This window comes from Eptatretus burgeri, chromosome 6 (assembly GCF_056783735.1).
Source record: "Eptatretus burgeri isolate ZD-2024b chromosome 6, Ebu_testis_v1, whole genome shotgun sequence".
NCBI lineage: Eukaryota > Metazoa > Chordata > Myxini > Myxiniformes > Myxinidae > Eptatretus > Eptatretus burgeri.
In genome coordinates, this window is record NC_140966.1 from 37501955 (window position 1) to 37524070 (window position 22116).

Below are 22116 nucleotides of genomic sequence, written 5' to 3' on the forward strand. Positions count from 1 at the left end.
CCACTCTTTCTCTCACCACCCCCCCTCTCTTTTCATTGTAAGATGGTGTTAATGGAAGAGTGAGTTGACTTAGGGTATGAACTTACCGTGGGGACGTGGGGCAACAGTTTTACACAATAAAAAAGGGTTTTAATGAACAGGAAAAGAGGAGATTATAAAACACAATAACTTGCCAGTAAAATGGTTTGGTTAGATGCGGTTAATGGGGATAAAAATAAGACTTGGTAAGGACGGGGATGACGTGATGTGGTGGTGCACCATGTGTTTGAAGTTCTGTATGAAAGAGTGTGATAAAAGAGCCTCCAGAGAGTAAAAGAGCCTCTGATGAGATTTTGGTTAAGGTCCGGAGGCAAATCTGGCCTATCAGTGGGATACAAAACGTAAACTGTTCAGCCTGGCAGAGGTATATGCTCAACCACGTGCCGTTCTAGTTTTTTTTTTCTTCCCCCCTCCCCAGGAGTTGCTCAAGAATGTCTTCTTTTTTTTTCTTCTGTTTTTTTTTCCTTATTATTATTCGAGTGTGATAACATTCATTGTACATTTACCTTTTTGTAACAGTAGGTAATGCCTCAGTGAAGCTATGAATGTCCTTTTATAAGTATCCAACAGCGAATGAATGCATTGATCTGCTGTTCAATTATCTTGTATATATTTTTGTGTGCAGCAATTAAAATTGCGGTGAATAAGAACTATATCAAGTAAAATAAGTTCCTTTATCTATTCGCTCTCAATAGGCTCACCCTCGCTACCTCCGCTGCATTGCCATCACCTGTCTCTTCATCGCTACCAAAACCTTTGAGGAAGACGAGGTATGATAAATTAATCATAAGGTTGGCCTGTTTGGCATTCCTACTCGAGCACCTCGCTCAAGACTCTGAGATGCCAGATTAAAATTCCACATCCGATGTTGATTTGTCTATTGTTTGTAATGAACGTTACTGTTCTTTGGCGAAAACACTTGTGCAAATTGTTCAGGCCTTCGGAGGTAAGCTGCCTGCCAAGAAAAATCGGAGCTTTGTGTTGCCAGGTGATTCCGGGGCTGAGAGAGCTGGTGAGCAGCAGTGATTGTGGCTTCTCCCATGGTGATGTTGTGCGAATGGAGAGGCTCGTGCTTGCCAAGCTTGGCTGGAATTTATTCTACACCACACCCCTGGCCTTCCTCTACCTTGTACGTAGGACATCGTCGCTTGTTTTGGTAAATATATCGGTTAATTGCACAAAGGCAGTCAAATATTCTGAGATGGTAAGGAAAAGTTTTTTTTTTTTGTTTGCTTTTTTTTTCACATTTTATTCCAAGATTATTGGTGGCACCTCAAATGATCACACAGATGAATTTAAGGTAATGCACTTAATTGCTTTCATTTCGTTTTTGTTTTGAATTCCGGTAAAGAATTACCGGCATGTTTTGAATCTTGATTGAATGACTAAATATTGTTACGGCCACGGGTATTGAGTGTATTATGAGGGGGTTAATACCAGTTTCTCCTCGGAAGAACCGGACCTGGGGCCGCCACTCACAATTAATTTCGTGGTACAGTGGGTTGCCTAACAACTGCGAACGTCAATCGGTTAACCACGAGTTCCAGTGTCCACCGTCTAATTTGCAGTTTAACTCGAGGTTACGTGGCTTCCTGACCAGAGAATGTGCCCTCTGCGATGCACTGATCTTACGTTGATAAGATCTTAAGTAAGGCGGCCGAGCGTTTAACGCTGGTGAGTGTGAATTATGACAGGTCAATTAGTTTGGGAATCTAGGTCGATCTAGTTTCAGAGAATGCTGGATCAATGCAAGGAAAGGACGAGCACGGACTGGTTGAAACGTCAACAAGGAATTTATTAATTAGAAAAATAGATAAACTGAACAACTTTTTATTTACTTGTGGTGTAAATAGATGAATTCAAATCAATCAAAATGATCTCAAACATATAAATAATTAAACAGGCATTGATATAAAAATAGACAAAGAGCAGATACTTATCACTATGCCTTACTTAACAATTAAACATGAGGCAAAGGTACCCAGCAGATAATTCAGGGAGGAGAGAAATCCAGTCTCGGCTTACCAAGGCAAAAGTCGTCATGCGTTCAATAAAATGCCCCCAAAATGTGTGAGCGTGCCTTGGTCCGCTGCCAGCGCCCTGCCTCGCCGTGCACCCACCCGCAAACAGGCTCGACACCAATCGACGTCACGTCGTCACCCCCAGAAACCATGGACGCCAATACCAGGTACTGAGCAGAACCAGCAGGAACGGTCCAACAATCAGGAACCGTAAGGAGCTGTCAGCAACGGTCAAGAACAATAACAACCGTCACCAACTCTCAGGAACCGCAAGGAGCTGTCAGCAATGATCAGGAACTGTCACAACCATCACCAACTGTCAGGATGACAGTCCTCCCATCCTTTTTATCGGCGACCAGTGTGGGCGGAGTCTCAAGCAGACCAACCAAATCCAGCTTTCCTATTGGCGCATCGTTGCACGTGACCTACCGTCAATCTCCGAATCATCCCTTCCTTACCAGAGTGAGACGCAACCCCCAATCGACACCGGCCTGGTCCACGACACCACGTTTGGGACGCTGGACGGGCGCTAAAGAGCGGCCATTTGCCGGAATTGCCGAGTGAAAATGTGGGGCACTTACAACACGTCAACAGTGGCCATCGCCTCCCTGTTCGGCTTGACATGAGCAGGAGCCAACCAGCGTCCATAGAGCTGCCGAACAGTGTGTCAGGTGTCAATGGGAAAAGGTGGATGTCAACGTCGGTGAAAGAGAGGTGGGTGAGGTAAATGATCAACAGCCGTCTTTGACTGTCAGAATGATTGAAATGTGAAAAATCCGTGGTGTGTTTAATCATCCTCCAAGTCCAAAGTGTCCTGATGGAAAGGGGTAGAATGAGTCTCTGTTGGGCTAACAGCTATCTCGCGTGCATGAACATGTCCTAAAGAGGAAAAGGCCATCCCACAAGAAAGGGAATCTGTTCTATACCCTTCTCCAATGCATCAAAGAGTTAGAATCTCACCAGACAAAGGGGATGGGTCTATTCTGGACCTGTATTTATGGAAATAACTGTCTTAGGACCAGAATGTTGTTTCCATAAGTCAGATCCGATTCTGAAATCCATAACTATATATATATATATATATATATATATATATATATATATATATATATATATATATATATATATATATATATATATATATATATATATATATATATATATATATATATATATATATATATATATATATATATATATATATATATATATATATATATATATATACACAGTGGGGAGAACAAGTATTTGATACACTGCCGATTTTGCAGGTTTTCCCACTTACAAAGCACGTAGAGGTCTGTAATTTTTATCATAGGTACACTTCAACTGTGAAAGGCGGAATCGAAAACAAAAATCCTGAAAATCACATTGTATGATTTTTTTAAAACTAATTTGCATTTTATTGCATGAAATAAATATTTGATACATCAGAAAAACAGAACTTAATATTAGGTACAGAAACCTTTGTTTGCAATTACAGAGATCAGACGTTTCCCGTAGTTCTTAACCAGGTTTGCACAGACTGCAGCAGGGATTTTGGCCCACTCCTCCATACAGATCTTCTCCAGATCCTTCAGGTTTCGGGGCTGTCGCTGGGCAACACAGACTTTCAGCTCCCTCCAAAGATTTTCTATTGGATTCAGGTCTGGAGACTGGCTAGGCCACTCCAGGACCTTGAGATGATTCTTACGGAGCCACTCCTTAGTTGCCCTGGCTGCGTGTTTCAGGTTGTTGCCATGCTGGAAGACCCAGCCACGCCCCATCTTCAATGCTCTTGTTGAGCGAAGGAGGTTGTTGGCCAAGATCTCGCGATACATGGCCCCATCCATCCTCCCCTCAATACGGTGCAGTCGTCCTGTCCCCTTTGCAGAAAAGCATCCCCAACGAATGATGTTTCCACCTCCATGCTTCACGGTTGGTATGGTGTTCTTGGGGTTGTACTCATCCATCTTCTTCCTCCAAACACGGCGAGGAGTTTAAACCAAAAAGCTCTATTTTCAGTCTCATCAGACCACATGACCTTCTCCCATTCCTCCTCTGGATCATCCAGATGGTCATTGGCAAACTTCAGACAGGCCTGGACATGCGCTGGCTTGAGCAGAGGGACCTTGCGTGCGCTGCAGGATTTTAATCAATGATGGCGTAGTGTGTTACTTTTGGTTTTCTGTGATACTGTGGTCCCAGCTCTCTTCAGGTCATTGACCAGGTCCTGCCATGTAGTTCTGGGCTGATCCCTCACCTTTCTCATGATCATTGAGGCTCCACGAGATGAGATTTTGCATGGAGCCCCAGACCGAGGGAGATTGACTGTTATCTTGAACTTCTTCCATTTTCTAATAATTGCGCCAACATTTGTTGCCTTCTCACCAAGCTGCTTGCCTATTGTCCTGTAGCCCATCCCAGCCTTGTGCAAGTCTACAATTTTGTCCCTGATGTCCTAAGACAGCTCTCTGGTCTTCCCCATTGTGGAGAGGTTGGAGTCTGATTGATTGAGTGTGGACAGCTGTCTTTTATGCAGATAACGAGTTCAAACAGGTGCAGTTAATATCGGTAATGAGTGGAGAATGGGAGGGCTTCTTAAAGACAAAACAAACAGGTCTGTGAGAGTCGGAATTCTTACTGGTTGGTAGGTGATCAAATACTTATTTCATGCTATAAAATGCAAATTAATTATTTAAAAATCATACAATGTGATTTTCAGGATTTTTGTTTTCGATTCCCTCTTTCACAGTTGAAGTGTACCTATGATAAAAATTACAGACCTCTACGTGCTTTGTAAGTGGGAAAACCTGCAAAATCGGCAGTTTATCAAATACTTGTTCTCCCCACTGTGTATATATATATATATATATATATATATGTGTATATGTGTATATATATATATATATATATATATATGTGTGTATATATATATATATATATATATATATATATATATATATATATATATATATATATATATATATATATATCTTCTTCTTTCGGCTGCTCCCGTTAGGGGTCGCCACAGCGGATCATCCGTATGATCCGCATAGTGATTTGGCACATGTTTTACGCCGGATGCCCTTCCTGACGCAACCCTGGTCGCCTCTTAGGACACAGGGATATGGTACACCTATTTTAACCGGGGTATACACCGGCCCAGTATACTGGTACTCATTTCACCAACCTGGGAAGGATGACAGGCTGAGTCAACCCCGTGGTGTATTAATTCAGTGGCCCAACGGGGCTTGAACTCAGGACCTTTTGGATTCCAAGCCGCTGCCCCAACCACTGCGCCAACACCAGGCTAATATATATATATATATATATATATATATATATATATATATATATATATATATATATATATATATATATATATATATATATATATATATATATATATATATATATATATATATATATATATATATATATATATATATATATATATATATATATATATATATATATATATATATATATATACAGTAAAAGTTGTGTTATCCTTCACCAATGGGACTTTTTCCCTGCTGGTTATCTAATTGTTACATAGAACTCGACAAAAGAACAACTAACTAAACCTTGCCTGTGAAAAATATATCAAACAAGCGGTGCCAGGCACAACAAATCCCACCCATTTAAGGCATAAAGTTATTTTGGGGATCAAATTTAAATTTGATACATCCTTAACCTGAATGTTGATTATAAGGAACATTTTAGTCTTAGTTTGAAGTCAATTAAACCATTTTTGACGAAGTTATGACCGTAAAAGGATTTGACCTTTTCATGACCTGACTTTGACCGAATTGGACCCAAAAGTTTATGGGGTCGTCCGAGGTTCATTACCCACCTGTGGATAAAATTTGACAGTGTTTCAGCCAGCCGTTTTCCTGTAAAGTTGTATTTTCGTAACCATGTTTTAGTTTTAATGGAAAATTTGTAATTTTGACCGAAGACCATGACCCCCAAAATTTCGGACCCTACCGATCTTCACAAATATGCATTTTTCACTTTAGGAATGGGTTGGATTATAAGTGACAAATAGAATAGGGTTCACTATAAGCTTAGTTTGAAGTAAATCAGATCATTATTGATGAAGTTATGAGCGTAAAACGATTTTGATCTTTTCCTGACCTTGACCTTGACCTTTGATTCAATTGGACCCAAAAGTTGATGGGGTTGTCCAAGGTTCATTGCCCACATGTGGATTAAATTTGATAGTGTTTGCTAAAGCCATTTTGCCATAAAGTTGCGAACAGACAGACAAACAAACAAGCAGTCATAGACTGGTACTTACGAAATCGTCAACTTGACCTCTGACCTTGTCAAATAAAAGCGCTCTCTCGAGAAGGTAGCGACGCAAACCAGAAGATTCTACGATGATTCTGTACCAAACCCTCAAAAATCGAATGTTTGACCTCACTGTGACCTTGACCTTTGACCGATTTTGACCAAAATCTAATCAGCACGAGCCATCACCCTCCTGCATCACGTGGTGTAATTTGACATTGGTAGCTTCTTCCGTTCTCGAGTTATCGTGCCTACAAACAAACACACAAACAGAGGACGGAAGTGATCAATATACTTACGGAATCTTTAGATTTCGTAAGTAACAAGCAGTCATAGACTGGTACTTACGAAATCGTCAACTTGACCTCTGACCTTGCCCAATAAATGCTGTTTCTAGAGAAGGTAGTGATGCAAACCAGAAGTTTATACGATGATTCTGTACCAAACCATCAAAAATCGAATGTTTGACCTCACTGTGAACTTGACCTTTGACCGATTTTGACCAAAATCTAATCAGCGCTAGCAATCACCCTCCTGAATCACGTCGTGTAATTTGACGTTGGTAGCTTCTTCCGTTCTCGAGTTACCGCAGATTAACGTAACATAAAGGTCACTCTTGACGGCCCCCCCCAACTCGAAAGGACACCGGGGCGAGCGCGATGACGTCAGCGCGCACACGCAAAACCTTTACGTGACTCAACGACGCGTCTGCTCGAGCGGACTGCACCACGTGACGAGCCATGACGCGGCAGGTGAAATATTTTTATACAATCTAAAAAACATCTCCAAAACATCCGATTTTTCACAGAATTTCGACAACCGAGTGTTCAGCGTCCTAAGCGATCGCAAAAACCGAAGACAAGATTAAAATCAAAGTTAAAACGAACTCGTAACGTCGACCGAAGCAAAAATACTCCCTTTCTCCACAGGAATTTACGGAATTATTTAATATTATTTTATAACACTGGAATTTTTAAAACAGCCGTAACCCGATGAATTGACACAAATTCCGCCGAACTTACCTCGATCTTCCAAACTCACGATCCGTCAACAATACATGTGCTAACTTTTCTCGAGTTATCATGTTTTAGATGTTTGACCTCAGTGTGACCTTGACCTTTGACCGATTTTTTTTTTTTTTTTTTTTTTTTTTTTAATTTTTTAAATTTTTTATTTTTAATTTATTAACCAAAATCTAATAAGCGCTAGCCATCACCCTCCTGAATCGCTTGGTGTAATTTGACATTGGGAGCTTCTTCCGTTCTCGAGTTAGCGTGCCTACAAACAAACACACAAACAAGCAGTCATAGACTGGTACTTACGAAATCCTCAACTTGACCTCTGACTTTGTCTAATAAAAGCTGTCTCTGGAGAAGGTAGCGACGCAAACCAGAAGTTTCTATGATGACTGTACAAAACCATCAAAAATCGAATGTTTGACCTCACTGTGACCTTGACCTTTGACCGATTTTGACGAAAATCGAATCAGCGCGAGCCATCACACTCCTGAATCACGTGGTGTAATTTGACATTGGTAACTTCTTCCGTTCCCGAGTTATCGTGCCTACAAACAAACACACAAACAAACACACAAACACACACACACAAACGAGGATGGAAGTCATCAATATACTTACGAAATCTTAGATTTTGTAAGTAACAAACAGATAAACAAGCAGTTATAGACTGGTACTTAGGAAATCCTCAACTTGACCTCTGACCTTGTCTAATAAAAGCTGTCTCTGGAGAAGGTAGCGACGCAAACCAGAAGTTTCTATGATGACTGTACAAAACCATCAAAAATCGAATGTTTGACCTCACTGTGACCTTGACCTTTGACCGATTTTGACGAAAATCGAATCAGCGCGAGCCATCACCCTCCTGAATCACGTGGTGTAATTTGACATTGGTAGCTTCTTCTGTTCTCGAGTTATCGTACACACACACACACACACACACACACACACACACACACACACACACACACACACACACACACACACACACACACACACACACACACACACACACACACACACACACACACACACACGACGGAAGTCATCAATATACTTACGAAATCTTTAGATTTCGTAAGTAACAAGCAGTCATAGACTGGTACTTACGAAATCGTCAACTTGACCTCTGACCTTGTCTAATAAAAGCTGTCTCTGGAGAAGGTAGCGACGCAAATAAGAAGTTTCTACAATGATTCTGTTCCAAACCATCAAAATTCGAATGTTTGACCTCACTGTGACCATGAACTTTGACCGATTTTGACCAAAATCTAATCAGCACAAGCCATCACCCTCCTAAATCACATGGTGTAATTTGACATTGGTAGATTCTTCCGTTCTTGAGTTTTCACGCCTACAAACAAGCACACAAGCACACAAACACACAAACACAGGATGGAAGTCATCAATATACTTACGAAATAATTAGATTTCGTAAGTAACAAACCGGACGATTACAATATCCCGCTCCCTCCCTCCAGGGGTGGCGGGAAAATAACGATCTTCTTACAGTATCATTTCAAGGTAATTATTGATGAATTATGCAAAGCAATAATGTTCCTCTATTATAATTTATAAAACAAAAGCTCGTCTTTTGAAGTTGATGGATGATCAAAAGAGTGGATGTCCACTTTCTCAGACTTTTCTCAGACTGGCTCATCATCTTGTCGAACTAAAGGCTTTCTCGAGCCATTTCCTGATGTTGGACTGCTGCATCATTTCTTGTTTCTTCCTCATGAAATGTTCTTGTATGAGGTTCAGCTGCATCACTTGCCGAGTGCTGTAATCTCTGTGCCTTTCAACAAACTTCGCAAGCGTGTCAAGACCTTTATCAGGAGTGTGTTCCATTACCAATTGGCTTGTTATTACTGCCAAGCCAGTCGTTCTTTATCAACCGTTTCGTTGGAGTGCTTGCTTGAGTGCTTAAGTCACTTGGCGAGTGTTCTCCAAGCTGATTGGTAATGGAACACATCCCATCATTGCCTCAAGTGATATGTTGAGTTGAACAATCTTTTACTGAGTCATCGTCTTCTTATTCAACTTCCTTTTGTGAATTAACAACACTAGATTATTTTGGAGTCCGTCATAACATGGTCCACTTCATACCACTCTTCAATTTCATCTTCGGTCAAACTTTGTAGTGGTTTATCGTCACTTGCTTACCTCAACAAGCCGGAAATTCTTGGATCGTGATCTGTAAACTTTTGTTCTCCTGAGATATTAAGTGACTGATTCCCACGCCGCAGCTTGAAACAGGCCAGCCAGCCAGCCATCAGAAAAGGCACATTGATCAGTCAATCCCATGTGATCATAAAATTACTTTGCCTTCTCAACTAACATCGGTCCTGAGATTGGCGCTCCCTCCTAACGCTTGAGAGCAAACCATTCGCCCAGAACTTTATCTATCTGATCCATCTTTGACTTGTGTAGAGTTCAACGCTTGTCGGCAGCTTTGGCTGTCTCTGATTTGGTGTTACATTCCAGTGACTGATCCTTCCTGGGCCTTGATATCGTAGATGAATGTTGATCCGATGTTGTACTCACGCATTTCTGTTGTCTCCCTTTTCCAGTCTCCTACATATGTCAACCTTCTGGTTTATTGTGAGAACAATCCTCTTCCTCTTACCATCAGTACTGCTCGACAGGGTAACAGAAGGCATAATGCTTTGGAAGGCATTCCTCTTCTTCCCCCCAAAAAATTTTCACTTGCATGTTCAACCCAAGATTTGGGATCCTGTGATTGATTGTTGGGTGGAGAGAGCCGGATGTGTCATGGTGATTATAAGAACATGGATTTGTTCCCATTTTTTTGGTATATTGGACCTCGATTCAGGAAACGTCACCAAACGGGTTTCAAAAGCAATGGAGTTAATGCCTGACTTTTTGAGAAGCGAAGAGATTTTCGTGGCATCTCCGATGGTGTGTATTTCTTACGGATGGATGTGGCTCTTAAACCACGAGGTAGCGACGGAAGGTCGTCGAGAGAAAAGCCTAGTTTTCACAGCTATTTTTTTTTCACAGCTCTCATTCAATCACCTCAGGTTGGTCGGTGGTCTTTCTGTCTTCTACCGACTCCTCTCCACCCTTGCCCCCCTGCTCTCTCTGCGATTTGTCCCCACCACATTTCCACAGGGCGCTCAAGGTCCGCCAACAACCCCCTTCTGGTAAAACTACCAAAATCACGAATCACTGCTCATCTTCACTCTTTCATTCCTCTTTTTTCCCGCCTTTGGAATAAACTTCCTCACTCTATTCATTACCATTCTTCCCTCTAGGCTTTCAAAACAGCTGTTCACCACCACCTCTTATCTTCCCCCATCCAAATCCTCGATCTTTTCGACCCCTGATAATCCACCCAAGCCCACTTCCTTCAATTCCCCTGCTTTCCTTCCTGAAAGTCCCTGTAATGTCCATCTTCTCTTCGCCATGTTCCCCGTCCCATCCCCATCCCTCTCCCTTCCACAGTTCACCTAATGTGTCTGTTCCCCACTGTTTTGTCCCTTCCACTCCCGCTCCTCTTGTCTCATGCCCCCTTGCTTTGAGTTGTGTGTTAGCTCTCATATGAGCCTCGACAAGGTATACAAAAAAAAAAGAAAAAAAAAAGCTAAGACCGGGTTGTCTGTTTCGCATGTTTTTTTTTTCTGTTTTGATGGGGTAATTACGCCATGAACTGTAAGGATATATCAAACTTTTATTCTCTTTTCTCCAAATTTACATGACAGACATATAACACAGAAATATGTTAAAACTCTACTTCCCTGAAAATATATCACTTGGTGAATAAACTAACTGCACTTCAGAACTTGCATTGTTTTGTAAACGGTATGTGATCAATTATGGGAAACCCCTACAACCACTCCCATACGACCAACATTGTCACCCACACACCACACGGGTTCCCTGCTACATTAGACATGCATTTACAAAAACAAATCGCCAACAGACTTCAATACAAATACACACAATATGCAACATAACAGGCACAGAACCGTAATTGGTTACAGACGGAATCCATTAACATTAGTACCAAAATTGAGATAACAGTTGAGAATCAGAATTGATTCTCACATGTGGAGAACTGTCCAAGCCGACTCGTGACCGTAAACAATGTGGCAGTCGGAGCTTTGTAATCAACGGATAAAGGAGGAAGACCAGTGGCAGTGCCACTCTGAGCGCCTACCAGCAGCATTGGGAACTACTCTCGGTGAGTCAGCTGTGTGGTCATGTATAAATAAGTTGATTGAGATCCCTCGCTTGCCGGTTTGTAAAGTGCTGGATGACACAGCTTTTACTGTATTAGTGAAGAACAACTTTGGAAGAGAAGGCTTGGTTGGTATGGTCATGTTCAGCAACTATTGTGCCAGAATATGAAGCTGTAAAGAGAGCAATAAAGCTCATGGTAGAAGGATGAAAGCTGAGAGGATGTCCAAAAAGACCTGAATTGAAAATGTCAAAAAAGAAATGGAATGTTTGGGTTTGTTCTAAATTGATGCAATGGATATATCTGTGTGGAAAAATGCCATCATTCGACCAAGCCCCTGAAAAAGAAAGGGAAAGCAATTGTAAGACGTGTTGTTGGTATAGTTATAGTAGGAGAAGCAATACTACTATTAACTATAAGACAGTATGGTAGAGTAAGATTGTACTACTACTACTACTACTACTACTACTACTACTACTACTACTACTACTACTACTACTACTACTACTACTACTACTACTACTACTACTACTACTACTACTACTACTACTACTACTACTACTACTACTACTAGTATTAGTAGGATTGGGGCTCTTGTCTTCAGGGTTTGACAATATAGTTGCAATATATAATCAACCACCCACCCATTTCAGTTATGATGTCTAACCAGACCAATAGTATCCTTTCTGAAGACTATTAGGAACCTGAATGAAGAACATTTTTATGGATGAATTGTGGAGTGCTTTCTCAAGTTGGGAGAAATCCCTAATAATATATATTTTTTTAAAATTCAATGAAAACTGCTTGCTTGGAGTTATGACATATTCTTCAACAAGTGATTTTGAGAGTTTTTAAAGCTTGTTTTGATTTTTATTTGTCAATGCATTGTGTTAAGCTTTGCTTTGCGATTTGATATTGTTGCTGTATGTGGAAAGGGGGGAGGGGGTTCATTACTGGATTGTAATAAGAATAGCATGGACCACATGATCACATAGGTTAGATTTACTCTTGTGATTGTTATTTGTCCAGAAGTGAGTCTTATTGTAAAGTGTGCACTGAGTAGGCAGCGAGTGTTAACAATAAGACAGTTTGGAGCAAGATTATGTTGTGTAAAACCTCCTGGAAGGGGCGAGGCCAGGTGAGAATTTGGACTTATCACAAGGCCACCGAAAAGCGCTACGCACTTTCAAAGTATAACAAAACTGCAAGCACACTGCAAGCCATGGCCGCGAGTTTGGAAGTAGAGGAACAAAATACTTTTAATTGAGGCCGCCTCATTGGGTGAAATGGCCCGGAAGATGGTACATGCACAAGCAGCAGGTTGCCAATCACAGGATCTGCCACCGGTGAAGGCGGTCCCAGAGTTTACAAGGTCGTGGCTGTGCTGCATGTTGCAGTTTGAGTTGGGCCTTTTGAGCGACATCGTTCTCCTCCTTTGTTGGGCCACCTTTCCTCATTGTCCAGAACTTTTTGAAATATCGTGCGGTATATCGTTTTTGGCCCCATCTCTCAATTGTGAAGAATCACTTTGAAAATTCTCGTATCAGGATGATTACAAAATGCAATCAATTCATCTGTGCAAAGAGCCCAGGCAATGGATGACTGAGCAGTGGAGAAATGTGATATGGTCAGTTGAATCGTCCTTCACCATGTTCTCAACAAACGGACGTGGGCACATGTGGTGCCAACTGAAAGAAGTCTGTAACCCTGAGTGTGTGGTTCCAACATTGAAGGTTTTGTGTGGTTCTGTAATGTTGTGGGGCGCATTTTCCTGGCATGGTTTCTGTGCAGTCATTCCATTAGAAGGCATGGTCAATGCCAATGGCGACTTGATGGAACCGAGTGATCATCTTTACCCCATGTTGCAGTAGTTTCTTTCCTCCTGGGAGGGGTGTCTTCCAGAATGACAATGCTCCCATCCACAGAGCACACGTGGTCACCCAACTGTTTGATGAGCATGACGCTAATGTTATCCATTTGTCATGGCCTTCTCAGTCACCACATTTGAACCAAATCGAGCTTTATGGGATATTCTGAAACGATGCCTGAGACAGCGTTTTCCACCTCCATCAAACGGGTGTGAGTTGATTGACTTTCTCGTGGAAGAATTGTGCCGCATCCTTCCTGCAGAATTCTAGACGCTGATGGAATCTTTGCCACAGCATATACAGACTGTATGTGGTGGCCCAATGCCCTATTAAGTGGCTTTACGTTGGTGTTTCCATTTTTTTTGTTCCACTACATAGATGTCTCAAATATTACATTGTTTTATTTACTTTAATGAGTGCATCAATCTGACTTTTGAAGGCATTCATTGTGTAGCAGCCCTCACAAGTGTAGATTGGCGATGATGAAAGTGTTAGCAATTTGAAAGTTTCCAGCTTGGACGGCAGTGGTCGGGAAAAAAAAATTGCTTCACATTTGAACAATGCAACAAAGCTTCCCTCATGCAGTTCAATTACATGGCTCATCTATACCAACAAAATGTCAGTGTGTGTCTGTCTGTCAGTCCGTCCATCCCCTCCATAACTCCAAAACCATGAAAGCTAGCAGCCCCAAAGTTTGCATGCATACAAAGGGAACTCCATGGTGGTGCATGAGTGAAAATTGGTTGTTTGAGTTCATGAAAACACCCCTTTTTGAAGATAATTAACAGCCTTATTTAATTATCCTTTATCAAAGTGGCATTATCCTTTGTCACCTCACTGTCCCTCGCTGGGGGGTCTTAATTCACCTTTTTTAGCTGCGTTTCGCGAAGCGAACGCTGCTCTACGTTGTTCTTCTTCTTGTTCTTCTTCTTGTTGTTCTTCTTCTGGTGAAAACAAAACCTTTTGGACTCGGCTCTTTCATACACAGGATCCGGATCTCCTTAAATACTAAACATCTCTACACATCCTCGCATTGAGTGTGCCTTTTGAGAGCGTCTATCATGAACTTTTAAATATATTCGGACATTTGCTTTAAAGTTTCGAAAAGTTCACATTACTATTTAAAGATGATTCCATTTAATGTGTTGTAATTTCGTAAATACACGATTTTCTCGTCATGAACAGGAGCCTCCATGACTGGTCTCGCTATTGGCTCCATCAAGGCACGTGACAAAATATCGGAAGTTGTTGTTATTGCCTTAAGGACGCGGCTCTTGGACACATTTGTCCTTGTTTTTTTTTGCCTGCCTGCTCAACAATGTCTTGACTTGGAACAGGCGCAATGATTTCTTTACGATAAAGTTTTCTTTTTTCACTTTCCTCACTCATGTTATTGAATGCGTGTTCAACAAGACTACAAATTCTCTGGGTACATTGCAATGTTTATAAACGCCCAGACACCAGCGTTCGTGGCTTTATTTCATTTCCGCACATGCCATAACCTCGAGAATCTAATCTCAGCCGAATTTCAAAATGTAAACTTCTTAATTCTCAGTGGCAGTTCTGACTGCTAAAAAAAAGGTGTTGATCTGTCCAATTCAAACATTACTTAAAATCCCGGGCATTTCCAGGTGCATGGTGTTTTTTGTGACTGATCGACGATCGCTAATTGCTTGCCAAGCCGTTCCTTCTCAACCGTTTCGTTGAAGTGCTTACTTGAGTGCTTAAGCCACTTGGTGAGCTTGGTTGTTCGTTTCCAAGCCATTTCCATAGACTGCAAAAGTATTCGCCCTGTCTCTGAAGATATTGATCGACTTGAACAAAGTTCAGGCCAGACTCGCCTGCATTTGGCCCCGTGTTGTGTGGTGCCTCAGGCAGTGGCTCACCACTGAAAATGTGCAATTTTATTTTATATGATGTTTCCCCTTTTTGTACGATCTTTCATGATACAACCCATCACTTCGACATAGATAGAAACGTATTAAAAAACAAAAATTTAAGTTTCTTCAGCTGTTTTGTTTAAGTGTTTCCTTGAGTGCTTAAGTCACTTGGCGAGTGCTCTTCAACTGCGGTTTCCCGTGGGGACATCCCCAGATTTAGGAAAGCAAACATAAATTAGATGATTACAATGAGTAAAAATGTTTTCATTTGTTACAAAGCAATGACTCGCCACATTACGGCAAGATAGCCAAGAGGTATGCATGCTCACGCTATGTTGTCTAGTCTGGGTTTGAATCCTGACCCAGCTATAAACGTTCATCCTGGTGTTTCACAGGCAGGGTTATTCATCAGTGTGAGTGCTGTCTCTCGGACGGACGCCAAAATGGACGTCACATATGCCGGAATCCCCCCATACCCCTCCTTACACCCCTCCCCTCTCCTCCTCTCTCCCACCCTCCCTCTCTCTCCCTCCACTTCCCCGTTTTATTCACCCTTCCCTTCCCCACCCATCATACTGCCTTCTTTCCCCCATCCTCCTCACTCCCACACCCCTTCCGGAGTGTATAGTGACATTTGGTGAGGCGGTGCTCTCCCCACACCCCCCCTTCCTCACTTTTCACCCCTGCCACACGCCTCATCCCCCACATTCCCCCATCTCTGCTCCCCCCTCCTACCTCTCTCCCCTCCTGCCTCTTCCCCCACTTTCCCTCTGTTTTAAGAGGACTGTTAAGGACTGCTATTTAGTTTTGAATTTAAAACTGTTTCCCCAGAGTATAGTAAGTATGAATCTGATTCGGAGTGAACCGACCGGAGGGGTGCAAAGGTCACTGTATGTGCGATCACACATGCATGCAGGCCTTTGCCAGGTAGATATTATGGATTTTAAATGCTCCCACCCAATTTAATAGAGAACCCAGCGGTTAAAAAGAAAATGTTTCTGCTTGGGTGTGTTTTATCATCCTTCACTTCCCCTCACGTTGCCTTCCCTTCCCTCATGCTGCCTCACCTTCCCTTCCCCCTCTCCTCACGCCGCCTTCCCTTCCCCTTCTCCTCGCGCTGCCTTCCCTTCCCCCTCTCCTCGCGCCGCCTTCCCTTCCCCCTCTCCTCGCGCCGCCTTCCCTTCCCCCTCTCCTCGCGCCGCCTTCCCTTCCCCCTCTCCTCGCGCCGCCTTCCTTCCCCCTCTCCTCGCGCCGCCTTCCCTTCCCCCTCTCCTCACGCCGCCTTCCTTCCCCCTCTCCTCGCGCCGCCTTCCTTCCCCCTCTCCTCGCGCCGCCTTCCCTTCCCCCCTCTCCTCGCGCCGCCTTCCCTTCCCCCTCTCCTCGCGCCGCCTTCCCTTCCCCCTCTCCTCGCGCCGCCTTCCCTTCCCCCTCTCCTCGCGGCGCCTTCGCTTGCCCCTCTCCTCGCGCCGCCTTCCCTTCCCCCTCTCCTCGCGCCGCCTTCCCTTCCCCCTCTCCTCGCGCCGCCTTCCCTTCCCCCTCTCCTCGCGCCGCCTTCCCTTCCCCCTCTCCTCGCGCCGCCTTCCCTTCCCCCTCTCCTCGCGCCGCCTTCCCTTCCCCCTCTCCTCGCGCCGCCTTCCCTTCCCCCTCTCCTCGCGCCGCCTTCCCTTCCCCCTCTCCTCGCGCCGCCTTCCCTTCCCCCTCTCCTCGCGCCGCCTTCCTTCCCCCTCTCCTCGCGCCGCCTTCCCTTCCCCCTCTCCTCGCGCCGCCTTCCTTCCCCCTCTCCTCGCGCCGCCTTCCCTTCCCCTCTCCTCGCGCCGCCTTCCCTTCCCCCTCTCCTCGCGCCGCCTTCCCTTCCCCCTCTCCTCGTGCCGCCTTCCCTTCCCCCTTCCCACTCCGAGCTCCCTCCCCTCTATCCTCTCCTCCCTCCCCCCCCCAATATTCCCGTCAGCAGCGGCAGTCACAAACTAATAAATGATGGCAAATTGGCCATCTCCAGAGGCATTCCATTAACAAGATATCTGCTCATGCACATCAATTTCGGCTTTCTATGGTGATTGCACAGAAAATAGCTCAAAATGTCTGATTGTTTTATTTGAGCGGTTGTCGGTTTGTTTTCAAACATTTCATTTTCCATGGAGGTGAATCTTTCTCTACATTAAATGTTTTAAAATTGAATGAATATCCCTTGTATAATGGCAAAAGAAAAAACATTTTCCACCTTCTTTCACGAACAAACATAACTTATTTGATTCCTCTTCTTCTCTTTAGCTGCATGCCCTTGCAATGGGGCGTCACATGGGATTGCGAAAACGGTTGGAGCCTCTACAAGGAGGTGTGGCACGCCACGCTGCTGGTTTGGCAGCAGCGGGCTGTGCCGCGCTGCAGAGACATCAGCTGGCAGCATTCCCATCCTCGCACCTTGCACTGGCACTGCTCAGTCTCGAGCTAGAGTACTTGCTTCCCGACTGGCTGAGCGTTACCATCAGCTTGCAGGGTCTGCTTGGGGTAAGTGTGTTTCTTACAATCATACAAAAATAAGGCAATCCTCTGTAAGTGCATATGAATGTAGTCTGATCATTATAGAATTGAAAACTGATGGGCCAATCTCCACCAAAATTTTTAATGCGTGCTTGGGATACCCAAAGTCAGGTCATGGGCACAAAACTATTCCCTCTTGAGGGAGACAAGAATGAGGAAACGACTTGCCATTTTCACCTCGACACGGAGAATAGTGCAAATGGTTTAACCACTGACCTCTGCTGAAAGGAATGGGTATTGGCATCTTTTTCACTCATGGAGGGAATGTGTGTTACTATTACTTGAAGGAGAATCGTCCATCTGTCCGTCATGCGAAGAAGAAGCAGGACCTTGAGCATGGAGGGGGGTATTGACACCACGTTTCACTCCTGGTGGGAGTGGGTATTTCTCGTCTCATCAAATTTATATCAGTGTGGAATAGAAAAGGTTAAGCCTTTTGGATGATGGGATTTGTAAAATACTGCATTTGGAAATCATATTTTTGCTTCTCACCGCTAGGTTTCCAGCCAGCAATTGGTTCATTGTCGAGAAGCCATTTCCCTACATTTGGTCCCGACGGGCAGCACTTGGGCTGCCTCTCACCTCGTTCCCAACACTCTGTACATCTATCGTCCACCGCTTTGTGCTCTGCAACCATCTGCTTATACGTGAGTAATGAAGTTGAAAAGGGCAGAAAAAGGACATAAGGTAGTGCAATCGATTATTTATTTTATAATGCAGACTGTGGTCAATCGTTACATAAAAGATCCGAATAACAAACAAATGATAAACGCAATGCTTCTCATATGACGTCGGTTATCGTTTGTCTTTGCTTCATACGTGAATCTAGTAATTGGAATAGAAAGTGGAACTGACGTCACGGATGAAAGTGTGATTGTTTCTTTGAGTGAAGAGGGACTTGTTACGATACCATGTGAGACAAAATGTATTGGTCATCTGTGGCTCACCTCCTGAAGAGACACAAGGGACAAAGGCAAAAAGAAAATTCTTAAAAAGAGGTTAAGAAGATCGAATGTTTCATCACATTTGCCTCAGGGGGAGAGCAACATCAATTGACTTTAAGCAGGCTGAGGACCATTCTTGAGGTGACTGAGCGACTGTGTTGTCCAGAATTACCTCCTGCACATATGGACGTTCCTGCCTGTCAGTCTCAAGAAAAGTAATGTCTGACCATGAAGAATTAAATAAATTGGTTGGTGAACCCAAAATGTGCCGGAGCATGCAGATTGAAATATTTTGGGACTCGTGTATTCTTGGACGAGTTGAAGTTCAATCGACATGGTCAAGACAGACAGCTGTCGATTTAGCGATGTGCTGAGAAGAATTGCACAGACTGCTTGAGGCGTTGTCTGAAACCTGCAGAACCAGATTGTGTGGTTCACTTTGACATTTGTTTTTTTTTTCTTCTGGTACTGTAAAATATTGGGACTATGCCCAGGTCCCGGAAGAGCAATTGAGGCCGACTATCTGAGAGAGGGTTAATTATGTTGCGATGTTTTTTTTCTGCCAACTCTGCACATTCATTTTCATCATTACCAAACTTGATGCCATTGACGTGTTGTCATTCAGAGATTTAAAAAAACAACCAATCACAAGATAGTATGGACTATGGTTGATTTTAAACTTCCCAACCCATCTCCGATAAAAGAGAAGTCACATTTGCTTGGTGAGGGTGAATTGCTGTGCATCGAGACGGCACGTGTGGCTGTCGTCTGTGTATTGCTCGTCTAATGCCATTGCGTAACGAGCCTGTTGTACTGAAAATTGAGGGCGATGCCATCTTCAATGAATTTCAAACAAATTCAATTTTGACGGTCCCAAAACGCTATTGCCAGAAGCTCTCCAGATGATGGATGAATGTGTAAATTTGTTCGGTGGTGGTGACCAAGAACCCACTCCATGCTGGCTTGCTTTGGTGTAAAATCATGCATCAAGGTGTCGTCAATTGTTCAAGAAATCGTCTCTCTCCTTTGGGTTGTATTGCAGAGCTTTCTCTCCGAAGTTGCCTTTTGATCAAACATGTAGTGAGTCATTCGTTTCTCACATTGTACAAGCATTATTGAATTGTGTGATAATTAATGATTGTTTCCACATTTCTTTGGCAATTTTGTGGATCTTCTTCAGCAATCTCCAAATTATGTTGAACACATTTAATATTTATTGAGTGACAGCTCAATGTTATTCACCAATTCAAAACTCACTGCACAATGTAAACGCATGAAAGATGAATTTCTCGCTTTAATGGCCACAGTTATTCCATAGTTCTTGTTGAGTTGGCCAGAGGATGTTTTTCATGAACTGGCTGGCCAGGCCTGACGTTTGACGAAGTAGTTGGTGCAGGAATTTGGCCTTTGTGCCGGCGATAGCTCGCCTACTCTTCATGAAGGACACCTTGGGATCTTTAACGTCCACCAACCAATGCTAGCAGATGAGACGTTTAACGTCCAGCCGCGGGACGGCACACACATTGAATCGCCTGGCCTGTGGAACATTGGGATGACAATTTATAGCTGGGTTGGAATTCGAACCCATGCTTGACAGCTTAGAGGTGAGTGTGCATTCCTTAAGGCCATCCTGCCAGTCCAAAGATGAAATTCTTGCATTTCAACCAATTTGATTTTATCTTTCACCAGGAACTTGATGCCCCTTTGTTTCATATTGACATCTTGCTGTCACGATTTTTATCATTAAACCTATTTTTACATGTTCTATAATTTCCAAACCAACCTTGAACCACCCTCAGTCCCCCCCACCCCCTTCAGTTGATACAAGCTGTCAGTTGGAAAATGCCACTGTTGCTATCCTGGTTTGTGGCCATCTGTTTCATATAAATAGTGGAAATTTGACTTACAGTGGCACAATTTATTAAAATGCATTCCTATTATCCTTTACGAAGAACAGATATACATACACAAATTATGCTGGTTGCCTCTTGCTATTTTGACTTTACAAAAATATTTTTTGCCCAAATATGTTGGTAAGAGCTTTTGTGTGTCAAGGTGACCGGCCAAGGCCAGCAACACAAATTTTGATGAAGACCTGAATCCGAGAATTTCTTAAGTGATTCTTCACCATTGAGAGATGGGACCGAGAAGGAGGAGGAGGAGTAGAAGAAGAAATACGAGGAGGAGGAGGAAGAGTAGGAGGAGGAAAGACGAGGAGAAAAAGGAGAAAGATGGAGTAGGAAAAGGAGGAGGAGAAGAAGAAAGAGGAGGAGAATGAAGGAGGAAAAACGAGAAAGAAGAAAGGAAGAGGTGGAGGAGGAGGAGGAGGAGATGAAGGAGAAGAAAGAGAATAAGGAGAAAGATGTAGAAGAAGGAAGAGAAGAAGAAAGAGGAGATGAGGAAGATAGGAGGAGAAGATGGAGAAAGACTAGGAGGAGAAAGTGGAGGAAAAGGAAAGACGAGAAGGAGAAAGAGAAGAGAAGGAGGTGAAGGAGGAAAAGGAGGAGGAGTAGGAGTAGAAGGAGGAGAAAGAAGAAAGAGGAGGAGTAGGAAAGGAAGAAGAAAAGAGGAGCAGAAGAAAGGAGGAGGAGGAGGAGGCGGAGAAGGAGAAGGAGTGGAAGGAGTAGTAGATGGAGGAGGAGATGGAGTAGTAGATGAACTAGGAGAAGGAGGAGAAGAAGGAGGAAAAGGTGAAGAAGAAGAGGAAGAAAGAGAAGAAGGAGGAGGAGAAGAAGAAAGAGGAGCAGAAGGAGAAAGAGGAAAACAAAGGAGTTGGAGAAGAAAGAGGAGGAGGAGTAGTAGATGGAGGAGAAGGAGACAGAGGAGGAGAAGCAGAAGGAGAAGGAGAAAATGGAGGAGCAGAAGAAAGAGGAGGAGGAGTAGTAGAAGAAGAAAGCGGAGGAGGAGGAGGAGGAGAAGAAAGGAGGAAGAGGAGGAAAAGAAGGAGAAAGACGAGATGGAGGAGGAGGAGGAGAAGGAGGAGCAGAAGAAGAAAGTGGAGGAGGAAGAAGAAGAAGATGGAGGCGGAGGAGGAGTAGTAGATGGAGAAGGAGGAGAAGAAAGAAGAAAAAGGAGTCGGAGAACTCAGAAAAGGAGAAAGAGGAGGAGGAGGAGAAAAAGGAGGAGTATGAGAAGGAGAAAGACTAGGAGGAGGAGGAGAAGAGGAGTCGGAGGAGAAAGAGGAAGAGCAGGAGAGGAGGAGTCGAAGGAGGAGAGAAAGGAGGAGGAGAAAGAGAAGGAGGAGAGGAGAGGAAGGAGGAGAAGAAGAAAGAGGGGTCGGAGGCAGCAATGCCAACCCTCCCGATTTCATCGGGAGGCTTCCGAAAATTCA

The 22116-nt window shown here is 43.5% G+C and overlaps 1 protein-coding gene across 4 annotated transcripts in view; it reads left to right on the plus strand.

The window, feature by feature from the left end:
* Positions 1 to 22116, plus strand: part of LOC147024561 (cyclin-I-like) — a 54486-nt gene that overhangs the window by 18911 nt on the left and 13459 nt on the right. The window contains exons 4-7 of one of the 4 annotated variants that reach the window (XM_085884604.1): positions 735 to 809; positions 1028 to 1195; positions 17572 to 17808; positions 18340 to 18488. In XM_085884604.1, the coding sequence (XP_085740730.1) occupies positions 735 to 809; positions 1028 to 1195; positions 17572 to 17808; positions 18340 to 18488 (629 nt within the window). The remainder of the gene's footprint in view (positions 1 to 734; positions 810 to 1027; positions 1196 to 17571; positions 17809 to 18339; positions 18489 to 22116) is intronic. The other 3 variants (XM_085884605.1, XM_085884606.1, XM_085884607.1) reach the window with 3 other exon arrangements.